Source organism: Pleurodeles waltl, chromosome 5 (genome assembly GCF_031143425.1).
Source record: "Pleurodeles waltl isolate 20211129_DDA chromosome 5, aPleWal1.hap1.20221129, whole genome shotgun sequence".
Classification (NCBI taxonomy): Eukaryota; Metazoa; Chordata; class Amphibia; order Caudata; family Salamandridae; genus Pleurodeles; species Pleurodeles waltl.
This window is the reverse complement of record NC_090444.1, coordinates 816,217,935-816,234,077: the sequence shown is the minus strand read 5'-3', so window position 1 is coordinate 816,234,077 and position 16,143 is coordinate 816,217,935. Positions and strand designations below refer to the sequence as shown.

Genomic DNA, 16,143 nt, shown 5'->3' with positions numbered 1-16,143 from the left:
CACATTTTTCTTTCACAAACCCTCCGTGTATTTTCTCCTACTTACTTTAAAAAAAATTCTACCTCTCAAATACACCCTTTCTTTCCTAGTTGTTCCGCTTTTTTTTTTTTTTAAATCGAGCATACTAGAGAGTGCATGCTCTATCTGTTGCAATGCGTATTGTGGCTTACCATGAACACAGAGGTTCTTGAGCACATAAACCTCTTACGTTTTCTTGCCACTTATTTGCCTGCTTCTTATTCATGACCTAGCCTGTCAATCTTGTGTTTGACTCTCCCATACAGCATTTGTTGTTTACCAATGCTTTAAATGGCTGGCATCTCTGCTTTCATTGCTTTTCTATTCAAGCACTATTTTTTTTTTTTTTTTTTTTTTGCAGTGAACACTCCATTACAGGGTCTTTTTGAGCTGTCTCCCATGTATACTTCTTTTCCTTTCTGTGCTCTGTTGAATGTCCCCCTCCCTGTTGCACCTGCCTGTGTGCTTCTCCCCAATGCCTCCTCACAACTGAGCCCTGTGTTACTTCCCTCTCCCTCCTACCTTCGTGTTGCTTCTGTGTTTGTTACCCCACCACCCCCTGTGTTGCTTCTGCATCCATCACACTATCTTGTACACAAGCATGGCTGCTGCTGTTAAACATGTCAAAGTTAGTGGCACAGAGGAGTGTGTTGTAGTGTGTCATAGGGAGAATATCTGAAAGGAGTCAAGTGTTCATAGTGCAGCGGAGTAGAGTGCCATCAAGAGGAGGAGAGTAGCGTCAAGAGAAGGAGAGTGGCGACTAGGGGAGTGGCAGCGAGAGAAGAGCGGACTGGATATGTGGGAAATACCATTCAGGGGAGTGCCGTGAGGTTGAGTCGTAGAGAAGAGTGGAGTGGTGTAGAGTGGAGTAGAGTGAAGGGGTGTAGAGTGAAGTAGTGTAATGTGTCATGAAGTAGACTGGAGTGCTGTAGAGTGGGGTAAAGTGGAGTGGCTTAGAGGGAGTTGCATATAGTGGAGTAGACGAGTTTCGTGTAGTGAAACAGTGTCATACAATGTGGGGTGTAGAGTGGAGTAAGGTGACGTACAATGGAGTGGCAGAGAGTGGAGTAGAGCGGTGTAGACTGTAAAGGGTCGAAGAGTGGAGGGTCACAGAAGGTCAGAGTGAAGGGGTGTAGGATGTCGTGGAGTAGAGTGGTGAAGAATAGAGTGTGAAAGAGTGGAGGGACGTCGAGTAGAGGAGCATGGAACGGCGTGGGAGGAGCAGAGTGGAGGGGACAAGGGTGGGAGGAGCAGAGTGAAGGGGACAAAGGTGGAAGGAGCAGAGTTGAATGGGTTGTCATAGCGGGGTGTTGTAGAGTGGCATACAGTAGAGTAAGCTGTCAGAGTGCAGTGGAATGGCATACAGTAGAGTGAAATGGCGTGGTGTGAAGTACAGTAAAGTGGCATAGAATGAAGTGTAGTACAGGAGAGGGGAGGTCCAGCGCCGTAGAGTATTTTAAAGTGGAGTATTGTGGAGTGGGACTGAGTGGAGTAGAGTGGAGTAGGGTAGGGTGGGGTGTGATGGGGTAAAGTGGAGGGGAGAAGAGCAGAGGGGTATAGAACGGGTGGGCGTAGGGGTGCAGAGTGTCAGAGTGGAATAAAGTGTTGTACAGTGGAGTGTAGTAGAGTGTCAGAGGGGAGTAGAGTTGTGGAGTGTCAGCGTGGAGGGGAGAGAAGTGGAGTATTGTGGCATAGCATATAGTGGAGTAAAGTGTGAGTGGAGCAGGTTGGATTTGAGCGACAAAGTGTAGTGTTGAAGAGTGTCAGAAAGAGGGAGGGCCGTAGAGTTAAGGGTTGAAGGATATAATTGAGTAGAGTAAAGTGGCAGAGTAGAGGAGGGTGGCGTACAGCAGAGGGGAGTAGAGTAAATTGGAATGGAGTGGAGTAGAGTAGGGTGGCATAGAGTAGGGTGGTGTAGAGTGGTTTACTGGTGCACTCCTCCACCCCTCACGGTGGCACCCAGTACTCTTACAATATGTGATTAAGACAGTGTAAATTACTGGCCTACAAAAGTTCAAAAACGGCTTCCACTCTAGACCCAAGTCACTGATCAGCCAAGTCAAGTAATGAAAGCAAGCTGCCATGGGAGGCAGGTACTTTTTAACACTTGTAGGTTGCTTTTAGACCACAGCCAAGATTACTGGACTGGCAATGACGGACGCTGAACAGAACCCTCCAGTGATGGTTTATATTTGCGGTCGGAAGAACATATTAATAAGATCTATTGAGCAAAGACAAGCTAGTCTAAATCTGAAGAGTTTGAGAAATTGTGTCAATTGTACATTTTTCTGCATTCTCTCTGTGGCAAAGTATGTAACAAGTAAAATGCGATCTTTGGAATTTCTCGGATGCCAATTCTATGCCACTGAGCTGCATAAATATTCATATCTTTGTCTTTCCTATTAACATCACGGTAATGCTGTTATCGGAAATATCAGATGTGGCAGAGTAACCATTTTTAACAACTGGAAAAGCCCAAGACCTCAGATATAAGTCTACAAGGGAGAGCGAACAGAAGGTGCCCTTGAAAGCTTCATGTTGGGAGGTACTGGCACTTGTGCATCCTGGCAGGGCTTTTGGTTTAAAGCTGGGCCTTATTAGGTTTCAGGAGTGTGCCACCGCCACCTCCCAATCACTAGGAGACATATTTCATGCTGCAGTGAGTAAACTGGCTCAAGCTTGTGGGGATGATGATTCAGAAGTAGATGAATCACATTACCATGTTGATAATTTCTGCATGCCACACCTACACTTTGAGTGTAAACAATACATGTTAATGTCATCCATGCTATTTACCAAACTCTACCACCATATGGCTATATCCCATCTGCAAATACTCTGTATATAAGCTTGGCTTGCATTTTGTTATTTTCATCACTCACAATTCTGTTTTAAATTGCATGTTTCTCGGCAAGTAGGTAAACAGGGATAGTACTCGTTTGAAAGTTATCCTAAAACCTAGAATATCTGCACAATGATTGCAAACCATCCATCTAGCTAGAAAATATAGTGGTCTGTAGGATTTTACCTTCTCCACACTGCTCACTGCCTGGAAATATATGTTGTATCCTTTCCGAGGGGCTAACGGAGGGTTCCAAAAGCCTTGATATGTCCTGTTGTCCCCCACTGTGAATGGAGCCGGCTCTGGAAGGTTCCCTGGAGGCAGCTCAGCAGCAAAGTAATAAGGGGAACTTCCACTGGCAGAGTTTTGATAGGTCACAGGAATCTGGTAACATTCCATGCCGCCGGTTTCCCGTTTGGCTCGACGTGAGTGCAGTTCCTCCACGACAATCTGATAAGCACTTAAAAGCAAAAGCAAAGAATCACGAGATAGTTGTTGCAGGGCCTTACAATATTTCACAGCAGTACCAATATAAAACAAAAAACACAGAGCGATTCTAAAATAGGTCACTTAGCAATTATTATATCTTATAAAGAAAGGCTATAGGAGTTGATAGGATTCGCTGGTTAAAAGATCCTACAGTGGCTTAAAACAGGAAAACATCCGTTCGCCTAATCACAGTTGCGCTCCAAAAATGACCGTTTGGTAGGGCTAAAGCCCCAATAATCAAGTTTTTAAGCTCTTACTATGAACATGTGGTTATCTGCGCTACCGAGTGGCGGGTCAAGAAACTGCTTAGCAAAGCAGTAGGCACTTACTTACATGCACCCATAATCCCCTGTTCTCTTGCGGGGACGCCCCCTCTCCAAAACTAAGCCTAAAAGTGTGACTGTAATGGCAAAAGGACATGGGGCGCACTAGGGATAAACGAATAGAGACCACATCCCACTACTACACCTGCGAACTGCCCGATTACTTTGAAAAGTGACGTCTTGAGGCTGCTTCGCACAACCGTGCACCCCCATAAGGGATAGAGAATCAAGAGCTTAGTGGCTGCAAAACGTGTGGAGTGCCCTGAAAAGCCGCCCTGCATTAACCTCAGACAGCCACTTACATACAGCAAGCCACCAACACTGCTTTGGGAAGACAGTTAAACATAAGGGATTTCTCAAAAGGAACAGCAGTCTGATGCAAAGGAGGTAATCCATATAGCAACAGCCCTTTTTAGAGCAGCTTTTCCTGTAACCAGGGGACGCATGCTAAAAATATATCAGAAGAATCCAGTACTGTAATTGTCCGGATAGGAACGCATCGGACAACAATAACATCACCTCCACGTCACCCTGCATTGTGCTGAGGCAGGAAGCCTAGCCCTAGTCTCACAATGTCTCTCTCCAGGAAGTGGGAAGAAGGGATGGGCGGTGAGAGAAGCTGTCTGCAGAGTTCCACTATGGAAAACTGGACTAGATGATGCTGGAGGCTGATAAGAGACGACTTCACTGCTCATGTCAGGCACATACACACTTTCATGTAGCCCTAATACAGTCAAGAACACAGACATCCTATGTATGGAAATGTATGGACAACTTTAAACTGGCAATGAAGTAAAAATAACTAATTTAAACAAGGAACTAGTGTAAATTAGGGACACAGTGCAACATTTTTCTGTACCATCAGGCAGCACGACAACCACTCGTATTCGGTAAAAAACCTTGGAAATCTGAAACAACCTAGAAAGTCAAGTAGGTTCAGTGTGTAAATAAGATGCTTCTATGAACCCCACAAGGTGCAACAGTCCAGGAGTTAGAATTAGAGGCTGATTCGCAAGAGTGCAAGGCGATCTGTTCATTTTCTGCAGCTAAATCTACCTTCCTAACTAAGTAGTACATTGTTTGCCAGGAGCCCAAAGAGGGAGACCTGGGTTGGCACCTACAACAGGACTCCAGCATAACACAAAATGTTTGAGGGTCCCTTCAAAACGTGGTGAGAAGACCTGAGAAGACCTAGAAACTTCCATGCCTCACTGGCTACCCACAGGGCCAGCTTTAGGGCGGTACGACCAGTGTCACCGCACCAGGAGCTGACAAAGTGGGGGCGCCTGTTTATAAGCATACTATGGTTTTAAAAGCACCTACAGCCACATTCCTTGCCTCTGCAATTATCAAGCAACACTAAAAATGGCAAGACAACTCGGGTGATTAATGTTCTTTCTGTAGAGAGTTTCAGTTTTGTCTAGTGGAAGTTTTGACTGATCGTGAGGTAGCGGGGGGAGCTAATATGCCTGCTGCAAAGAACGCGTACCATGCAGATCACAAAGTACATATAATGTAAATAGGTCAGTGGGTTACTGCTACTTGCAGTTTATAAGTTAAAATCTTAATACAGAGCAATGCGCTATTAACTTTCATCAAAGAGCTGCATGCAAACTGCAAGGTATAAATTAGTATGTTATGATTTTTGCACCCGTCTTTCATCATCCTAATGTTGCAAAAATAATTAATTTAGGCAGAAAACAATTATTATTAAAGAGTACTCCTCAACCATTGTGTTACGTTTTAAATGCCAAGTTTGTGCTTCTCCAGGCCAAGCACTCAAACTATACTGTCTAACAGTATGGATGACATGTGACTCCTACACCATATATTTCTCTGTTTTATGTAACATTTCCTATACACTGATTTATGTATGACTGACTGTCTCTGTTTAATTTCTGAGTGGGGTGTAAAGTGCTCTGACACCCTGCATCAGTATGAGTGGCACTATAAAACTAATTAAATGCATCTGAGAGAGTGTGGTTATGGAGCCTGGAGGTGCACTGTTAAAAGGTGTTGGGGGGAATCTGTGGTGGAGGTGGTCATTGGGTGGTGCCAACAAACGCTAGCACACTGGGTGCCACCAGCACTAAACCTGGCCCTGGTTATCCAAAGGATTTCGAGAAATTGAGGGCCCCATAAAGCGTTCCCCCGCTGCTCCAGAGAGGCCCTGCAACAGGAGTAAGAGCAGACTATAGCCTACGGTGCACCACAATGAGACAGCACGTGCAAATTGTAGAAAAAAATAGTGCAAGCATTTCACAAAGTCTGTCACGTGTTAAGAGCCAGCAGGACGTGCCTCATACTAAAGCTTCATAAGATAGATGCCACGAAAGACAGGTGTGCGATCTGGAAAGGGGACATAGTAAGTCTGCGTGAACCTATCTGAATCCAAAGGGGGGCCTGGTGAGCGGTTGGTGGATATATGCATGCCTAACATGAGTACTGCTAATAACCTGAGCATCCTGTCGGACTCAGTATTTCATGAATACAAAAATTGCTTTCTTGCTGCTTGCAGCACTCTCTTACAAAATTGGACAGTTACTCTCTGGTCCTGATAGACCAGCAAAAGCTATGCACTAATGCCAGTTTCTCAGGAGGTCTGCAGCTCGCCCGATGCTCCTTCGACGGGCTATGCTCATATCCTAGCAAGAGTGGATGCAGTCAAAGTAACTGCAAAGCACTCATAGCAATATTTACATCAGTGCTGTGATGCAAACCTGAATGTCACACTTCCAGCCTAGTGCTTACAGTGAGAATGTGCTTCCAGTAAACAAGAGCACTTTAGTGCATTCCCCATGTAGATACAGTTATCTTGTTGCTTGAGCCTGGATCTGTATGTCTGGATGTGTGTGGAGAGGCTGGAGTTCTGCTGCTTTCAGCGGTGGCCGCTGCAAATCACAAGGGGAGTTGTGGGGGGTGGGTCGGACATGTAGGAGAGAAAATAAAAAATAAAAAAAAAATCTAACTTACCTTCATGGCTGCCGCAGCCTTGTTCGTCACTCCTCTTCCGTCAATGTGGTGTCCCAGCATTCATTGGGACACCAACAAAGGCTCCCCAGCAATCCTGGTGCTGCTTTCATGCTAAAGCTAGCATGAAAGCAGCACCAGGATTAGTCTGCGCGGCTCGGACTGGCGCACAGACACAGCCCTGGGGTCTCTGCATTTTCTCCAGTCTGGCTGTTAAAAGAGCAGGGATGGAGAAACCTAAGTGTGCCTGTGTGTTTGGCTAGCCTGAGACGACCAGCCACACACACATGCACAAGTAGGTGCACTCTCTCTTCATCCCCCGCCTTCCACCTCCCGTGGCCCAGGCCCTCCACTCTCTTGGCATGCTGGCTGAGCCAGCAGCAGAAAAATAAAACAATAGTCGACTATAGTTTTATTTTTCTGCTGTTGGCTCAGCTGGAGGGGGGCGGGTATAACGCTCCATCGTCATTGTGAAGGAGCTGCCCCTGGTAGCTTTCCTGTTCTCTGTTGAGCCAAGTCAGGCTGGTTTGGTCTCATTGTTCTCTTGGAACCTGAGATTGACGCACAAAAAAGCAGCAGAGGCTCTACGTTTGTAATGAAACCCAGACCTTAAATTGAAATAGTGTGAATGAAAGTCCTCAGCCAACAACAGGGAAGGCTGTTGTCCGACGTGTACCCCCTGGATTTAACTCTCTGGTATACCAATGACTGAGCCAGTTAAGCACTGCTGCAGAACCTTGTCCAGTCATAACGCCCCATCAAAGGGCAAGTCAACCACTTAGTCCTGCACCCTCTCTTTCAATTCCAATGGCTTCACTAAATAGCGAGCTCAGAGATCATGGCCCACGCACCAGTGTCAAAAATAATCTGGGACATCAACTTCTTTGAGCTGTGCCCTTTTCAAAGTTGAGTTATACTCTTCCTGAGGAGAAGGACAGACTATTCGTCAAAGCTACGCCAGCCATTATTTTTTGCCTGATTACCCTGAGGAAGCGTGAAGCTGTGAAAATAGTAGTCTACCATTGCTGCCCTAAAAATAGCCTGACAGATTTAAAAACAATAAACACAAAGAATATGGGGTTCACTTATAAGATGGAACTGCTGGCGAGGGATTTAGCCTAGGGCTCCACAGATTCACACTTCAAAAGAAGGGGGAGTGTCCCCTTATAGTCACACACTAAAATAGGAAGATAAGGCAAAACAGAATAAGAAACAGCAAGTAAATATCATGAAGGAAGGAAGGAACTGGTCCACTAAATGGTAGCCGTAAATGCCCTATACTGAGAGGGCCGCATGGGGGCTGAGGTATATTACATAGCTGATGGCCATAAGGGTAACGTAAGAGCTAAAAGCCAGAAATTCAAGACTCATGCACATATGTCATAAAATAAATGTAAACATCAAAGTACACGTGGATCATGAATATTCTCAGGTCAACGATATCCAGCTATATAACCCAAACGGGGACAAACAACCAATTTAAAATAAGAAAGAAATTATCCAGGTCTTATCTGTGCCGTGGAAGTCACCACTGTGCGAGGGTTCGTAAAAGACTCAACTCCAAAGGAGGCGCTCGCTCAGCACCTACTCCGTTCCCCTCTCTGGACCGCTTGTGGTAACGGGTCTAGCAAGAGGACGGTATATAAAGGGGAGAGAGCACGCGTCCCCGACCGCAACTGGATCCCGGGGTGTGGTGGGCAGAGGGATGTCGGTATTACGTTGGTAACACGAAGGCACATTGAACTGCGGGCCGAGGAGTCTGGGAAACACTGTTCCCTGATCCGCGCGCTGTGCGCTTGTATGCGCAGGCCCGGTCAGAGTGCAAGAAAATTATCAGGATGGCTGGTGGGCCCTGGACGATGAGCGGGGAGGGGTGGAGGAGGGGGGTAGAATGAGGGGAGGAGGAGAGGACAGGGGGTGTAAAAACACACAGGAGGAGAGATAGAGAAAAGGACAGAAGAAAAGAAGAATCAAAGAAAAGGAATCAAAGAAAAAAGGAAACAAAGCAGAGAAAGAAAAAGAGAACAAGGAGAAAAACGAGAGAAAAAAGAAAATAAAAAATAAAAAAAATTGAGAAAAGAAAAAAGCTCTTTTAACGGTGAGGTAGAGTCCGCCCAGGTGGCATTGTCCTACCTGGGAGGGGCTAGGTGGTCATATGATGAAGCATGACACACTATAGTGTGTGAGACCACCTAGTCCGTAAAGGAAACATCCCTCACCACATAATCTTCCACAGCACTCGACACGGAAACTCATAGTGTGAGGAGCTCTAGGCTAAATCCTTCACCAGCGGTTCCATCTTATAAGTGAACCCCATACTCTTTGTGTTTATGGTTCTAGTTTTCGGGTGACAGTTTGGGGTGGTTCTCTTTCTCTCCCTGACTCTCTTTGTGTGTTTAGATAGATTTAAAAACAAACCATATTGTAAACAAGGGTTCTGGTACATGATAGAAGGGTTTTGGGGCTAGACAAACAAACTATTAAAACAAAATCAACATGTTGAGGACTTAAAACAAATTTTAATAATACAAAAGTGAAATTATGTAATACAATTAATCGTACAAAACCCCTTATTCGTCCAAACTAATTGCAATATTTAGTTAAAGATTTGAAGTAATGAGATGGGAGGTTTTTGAATGGGAAATCGAAGCATACAACTAGAGCACAGATGTCTCTATTTTCAAGCATAATACCGCTGACTCAAATAACACTGACTGCAGAGTTATTACTGATTATTAATACTGCTACTGATGTTTAATTCTGTGCTAGGGTCATCACCAGGGTCAACCGATCTTGGGTTCTTGCTTGAAGCAGGTTCGAAACCACGTCCACTGAAGTGGGTCCCACACTAGAAGACCTTGCAAGAGCCACCAAACTAGGTATCCACATGTGGATCACTGCTAGGAGTGCTGCTACCAGGGAATTAGGCACTGGCCAGGTAATTAAGTGCTGGCACAAGGGTGGTGAGTACAGGAACAATCTGTTTACATATTGACAACCATGCTGGAAAGACCTAGAGTGGAACCATGGGCAGAGTCCAAATTACTGACCTTCAACTTGATGATCAAGGAATGCAACAGAAGGAACAACAAATTACCAAACAAGCTACAACCTGGGCTCCTGCTTCAAATTTACTGCCAACATAATCTGATCTGAATGCTCGGAATAGTCCAATATTGTCTGCGATCCCAATCTTTTTAAAAGGTACAAACTTTGTACAGATGGTTGTGCACTGGCGGAGTACAGCTCAAGAAGTATTAATACATAACAGTTTCACAAAGCCACAACTAACAGTTTTTGAACTGTTTCTCAACTAACAAATACGTGGAAGGGTTGTTAACATGAGATATTCAAGACCTAGCTCTTGGACCTTTATGGATGGAAACTCAGACCAAGTGATTAGATTAAGAAAACAAAACGTAAAAAAAAGAATATGTTTATGTTGTGAAAATAAATGTGTGTCAAAGGAATAATCACCATATTACTGACAAACATTTGTGTGATGAACAAAACCGTCAGCTGAGCTTCCAGGCCTAAAAACGGTCTGCATTTTACAAAGTAGATGATAGCAGCACTCATCCAGATACCCCGATGTTGCCAAGATGCGCAGTCCTTAACAGTATCACGAGGGAATAACACTAAACTCTGTTTTCAGGCAGTGTAATAATTTTCTTTGTTAACAAGTTTACAGTTTCTTACAAATCTGCAATGTACTTTTGAGGGCTTTTGTCACTTTAACGAAAGCAGCATATGTTCATATGGAAAAACTTTGCATCTCTTTCCTGGCCTATGCCTTCAAACATGAGTGCTCGTGCAGATGTGAAGTCTGGACTCAGACAACGGGAAATCTCCCAAACGCTATTTTTAAAACAAACGTTTCCTCTGTGGAAGGCCACACATTTATTTCAAAATGATTCTGGTGCCATCAACATGGGCCCACGATCAAACAGGGGCAGTCTATCAGCCCTCCCGGAGCTTCAGATGAAGAGAGAAAAACTGTGTATAGTAAAGGAAAAAAAAACTCGTGTCGTCTTTGTTCTCTGCACAGGTCATCTTTGATAATTTTTTTGATGTTTTCCCTTACCAACATGGTCACAGAGGAAAGCAAACTTCCGCACCAATAGGCCTTCTTCAGACTGTTGGAAAACTGAACAACCGAAAACCCATTCAGAGCAAACACCACACTTGTAGAATACCAAGCTATTTGTCTAGTTTTTGAAAACATGGAGTTAACGTTTTCTTTTTCTATAATACAATGGCGTGCTCGGCTTCAAGGCCTGACATAATGACTGCCTCCAGGCTGCGCCTCAAGCACCAATTTGCGGTTGTCATATCATTAGAGGCGGAATCTGCTGACAGGCTTCTCTGCCTCTTGACCTCGCTGTGGCATCTACAGTATCTTGGCTCATAGCTATGCAGATCTAAAGTACAAGTGACATGCTCTAACGCAGGCACAGATGGACTGAAATCTGTCCACTTGACCAAAATAGACTGCCTCGGCTCTCCATAGTTGTCAATGACAAAATGTTAGAAATTGAGGCAGATGGCTCTCAGCCTTAGAAAACTAATCTTAACTGACCCCAGTGCCTTTCTGAAAATGGTTTGTGGATTTACTCTTCGAGAAAATCACTGCGAAAATAGCACATCGGAGTACTTTATGACAATTTCACTGCATCCCTGCCATAATGCAAGTCACGTTTCTTGCTTTCTCGATTTCCGAACAAAACGCTAACAGAAACCAGTCGGTATAGGGCATTTCAATTACCTTTTTATGAAATAAGGTAAAATATTTACCAGCAACAAGGGAACTCATTGCAGAAAATGAATCAACTTATACACAAGGGATATAGTACTGAAAAGTATCTATTTATGTGCAATATTTAGCGTTAATGAACAAGTTACTTACTTTGATAACACCTTGTCTGTAGAGACTATCTAGCTGCAGATTCCTTATCTTAGAGTATTCCCCAGGCATCAGACTGGATCTGGAAACTTTTTCTGAGCAGTCCCCTTACGCACCAGTAGGTGGCGTTGATTGGCTTGGAGTAGCTTTGTTCGCACCAAAAGTGTCCCGTGGAAGTGCCTAAACAGGTGCCACCCCATCACCCTGACCAAAGTCTTGCGGCTATTTTTCCAGCCAGAAGCACAACGCCTTACTGAGGTGCCAAACCAGTGCGTCAGAGTGAGGTCCTGAAGGACCTTTTAAGATAGAAATCACAGTTCGCAGAACTGAGAGGATGTGGGGATTGGTAAGACACATGTGACTAGATAGAGCCTCAACCAGATAAGGTATTGCTGAAGGTAAGTAACTTGTTCATCTGATAGAGACTTCCAGTTGCAGCCTTGTTACCTTAGAAAAGATACCAAAGCAATGTCTCCAAGAGTTGGGTCTGCGGACTGTTTATACTAAAAACTCCTGAAGGACTGAACAAGCAAAATGCCCATCATTCAGACCTATTTGTCTAGGCAGTAGTGTTTGGCAAATGTGTGCAACAATGCTCATGTTGCTGCCTGACAGATGTCCAGGACTGGGAGTGCAATCTAAAAGAAGCGTTATACAGATAACAGGCCATTGTTTTCAGCAGAAGCATGTTATTGCATTTTTAAAAAGGTAACCGTACCTAAATGCAATGTTTATATAGGTCTAGACATATTTAAACAATGCCATCCTTATAAAATAATTGTGAAAAATTCTGACGAGGGGCCCAGTGATTTATATTTTTCAACTGTAGGGGGGGGGGGGGGGGGGTGGGGGCATGAAAAAGTTTGGAGAACACTGCTCTAGTGGAATAAGACCTCAGAGGGTTGCTTTTTGGCAAGTGTGGAGCAGATTTTAAAGCAGAGAACAATCCACTTGGAGACTGCTATCTTTTGCACGGCTTTGCCTTTCTTTGTTCCTGCAAAACACACAAACACTTGATTTTCCACACAGATGTCTTTAATGTGATCAATGTAGAATGGTAATGCTCTTTTTGAATCCAGACGGAGTCTCTTCTCTTCTTCTGAAGGGTGAGGCGGAGCAAAAAAAAGTCAGCAGTGATGTTCTTCCCATGGTGAAAAAGGTGTCACAACCTTGGGTAGGAAAGAGGCACAGTTTCTAAGGACTAGATTGTCTGGAAAGAAGGTAGTATACCCTTTTGTCAGATGTAATAGCCACAAGAAAGACTGCTTTAATGGAGGGAAAAAGAGTGCAACTGTGCATGGGCTCAAAAGGTAAGCACATCAGAAATGTAAGAAGTAAACCAAGATCAAATTGGGGTATAATGAAAGGTGTGGATGGAAACATGCTGTAAACCTTTCAGGAAGTGAGTACCAGCGGGTGAATTAAGGCGGGAGGGTTGGTTCGGCAACCAAAGAATGCCAAGATGGTTATAAGATAGTTTTTAATTGTGCCCAAAGCAAGGTATTGTTGGGCAAGGGATGATGCAAACAAACGATCTTCAGATAAGGGACCTGAAAGAGGATCAATTGATTTGGCAGCACACTAAGCCACAAGGTTTTCCCACAGGCAGGTGTATATAGTCTTTGTAAAAGGGTGTTCAGCTGCTAAGATGATGCTACATACTCCAGGAGGCAGATCGAAGATTCTCAGCTGTTATCGTTCAATCTCCACTCATGCTGGTGGAAAGGGGGCAGGTTCTGAGGCACAACACTGCCCTGTTGCTGCAAAACAAGACCCTCCCAAAGGAGCAGCCTGATCAGGGGGCCGATGTGCATGCTTAGGAGATCAGGATACCATGCCCTCCATGCCCAATACAGAGCCACTAGAATGACTTGAGCCCAGTCATTCCTGATCTTCTTGAGATCTCTCTGCAGGAGTGGTGTTGGCAGGAAGGCATACAGGTGTCCTGAGCTCCACTTGAGATAAAACGAGTTTACGAGCAAGAGCTGCCTTGGAAACTCCAGTGTGCAGAAGTGCTGACACTGCATGGTCTCGACATTGGAAAACAGATCTAACCTAAAGTTCTACACAATCTCTGACGAGGCCTTTGACCATCTTCGGGTTGAGCCGCAACTCATGATCTGTGAGGCATCACTGACCAAGTTCATCTGCCTTGGAGTTTAGAGTTCTTGCCAGGTGCTGCATGACCAAGAAGATGTCCTGATGTTCTAGCCTCATCCAGAGGCATAGAGACTTTTGGCTAGTGTCCACAACCCCATCCCATTCTGTTTGTTGCAGTAACACTTGGATGTGGTGGTGGTGGTTTGTGAACACCTGAACCAGCCTTCCGTTGATGGATATAAGGAAGGCTTTCAATGCCAAGAGTAGCGGTATCAACTCCAACAGGTAGATATGGAGCTGAGACTCTGCCAGAGACAAGAGGCCTCTGACCTCCACCTCTACCAGGATAGCCACAATCAGGAGTAAGGCACCTGTATCCACTGAGTTCTGTGAGGGGAAAGGAGAGAGGTCTGTAGCTGATCTAATCATGGTTCGTTAGACACCAGTGCAGGTTTTTTGCAGTCACCTCCGATAAATGAACTGGGTTGGAGTGATTACCCCGATGGTGAATCCAACTGGACCTCAAGCCCCACTTTAAAGGCCGCATATGCCAGTGGCCATTCTTCACCAGAAAGATGCACAAAGCCATGAGGCCCAGCAGCCTTAGAGTCAGTCTGCCCAAAATCGAGGAAGAAGGCTGAAACATCAGAATAATAGCCTCAATATTCTGGGCTTTCTTCTCCGGAGCAGCCACTGAGTCCAGAATCGCTAAGATGAAAGGGAGTGTCTGACAGGGAGTCAGGTGTGACCTCAGCACATTGATAGAGAACCCATCAAATAAAAGCGGTTCAGCATAGTTTAGAGGTGGATGATGCAAGTCAGCATTTTAACAGCCATCATCGAGGAAGGGGAAGACTGATACCCCTACCCTCCTCAGAGGGCTGCAACCACAGCCATCAACACCCAAAGGGCACTGCTAAGGACAAAAGAAGCACAGCAAACTGAAAAGGCTTGTGGCCCACCATGAACTGCAAGTAACATCTGTGGGTTGGCAGGACAGGTATATGAAAAAAAGCACCCTGCAAGTCCAGTGGTGGTATCCAGTCTCCAGGGCGGACAAGACCTGAGCCAGAGTGAGCATTTTCAACTCTTCATTTTTCAGGAAATAGTTGAGAAGGAACAGATCTTGAATAAGACAAAGTCCTCCATCCTTTTTTTTGGCAGCAGAAAGTGATGGGAATAGCAGCCATGACCTATTTCCGATGTCTGCACCTTCTCAATGGCTCATTTGGCCAAAAGAACCTGTAATTTTTGTCACAAGAGAAAAAGGTGGTCCTCCATCAGGCATGTGCAGAAGGTGGCATGGATAGCCAAGTTTCCATAAAGGAGCTGGTGGTGCCGGATTGTGCTGGCAACTGGCAATCCATGATGCTGTGAGGACTGGCAGCTGGGGGTGGAGGGGAAGTGTGGGTTTGGAGGAGGTAAAACAGGGCAGACATCAGGCCTTGGTTTCAACAAGGTGATGAAAGGTAATTAAAGTCCTAAGGAGCCAAGTGGCCGAGGAGGCTAGGGATGAAAAGATGCAGCAGGTAGCCACTACCGCAGCCATGGAAGGAGCAATACATGGATTCTGCCTACCGAGGGGCCACAGTGAGCCCCAAAGACCTAGCAGTGGCTCTGCTATCTTTAAAAAGCTAAAGCATCTAATCCGCCTTGTCGCCAAAAAAGTGAGTGCCATCAAAGGGCATATCTTGAAAATCCAGTTGACCTCAACCAGACGGGACGTCTAAGTGCCACTGACGTCACAGCCGTTACACCTCGCAGGTCGATCGTATCCAGTCTACAACATATGGTAAACTCGGTTGCATCGTTACCATCAGTAATTGCTCAGGAGAATATGGCTCGTGCCTCCTCAGTGACCATGGACAACGGTTGCGCAGCCGAATACCATACAGTATGAGACTATTAGATCAATAAGCATGCAGTATTCACTGACTTGCAGTGCAAGGCTAGTCGAAGATAAAACCCTCTTTCCAAAAGTGTCCAGCCTCTTGGACTCCGTATTTGGTGGTGTGACAGGAAATGCACCAGGTTTAACTTTGGATGGAAAGGCCTCCAAGCTCTCAGGGTTGGAGTGCTGGGTAAGTAAGTTTGTCCCCCTGGGTGCGGGGTGATAGAAGCAAGAGTACCTGTGCAGGGCTTTGCCAAGGTCCTGTGCAGGACATCAGTGACGACTTCACTAAGAGCAAGGGGGGGTTACCCCTGGATAAAGCATCTCCATCAAGATGGTGACTTCCACCGCAAACAGCGTAATGCCCAGGACCTCAGCTTCTCTACGTACCAACATTGCAGAGGAGGCCCCTTTCTCCATAGCCACTGTAGGAGGAGAGAGGAGGCCACTGTCTTCATGTTATTAATCCTCTGCCATGTCCTCTTTTGGGGTGTTGAGATAACTATAAGGATCCTTACTTTTTCTCAGTATATAACCCTCACAAGGCCTTCCTGGGAAATAAAGCTTGGTCTCCGACTCACACTGTCTGGCTCCTGTGGCGACATTG

The 16,143-nt window shown here is 45.3% G+C and overlaps 1 protein-coding gene across 8 annotated transcripts in view; it reads right to left on the bottom strand.

Moving 5' to 3' along the window:
• Positions 1-16,143, bottom strand: part of PTPRK (protein tyrosine phosphatase receptor type K) — a 1,183,996-nt gene that overhangs the window by 300,749 nt on the left and 867,104 nt on the right. For all 8 annotated transcript variants that reach the window (XM_069234833.1, XM_069234830.1, XM_069234832.1 and 5 more), the window contains exon 12: positions 3,047-3,320. In XM_069234833.1, the coding sequence (XP_069090934.1) occupies positions 3,047-3,320 (274 nt within the window). The remainder of the gene's footprint in view (positions 1-3,046; positions 3,321-16,143) is intronic.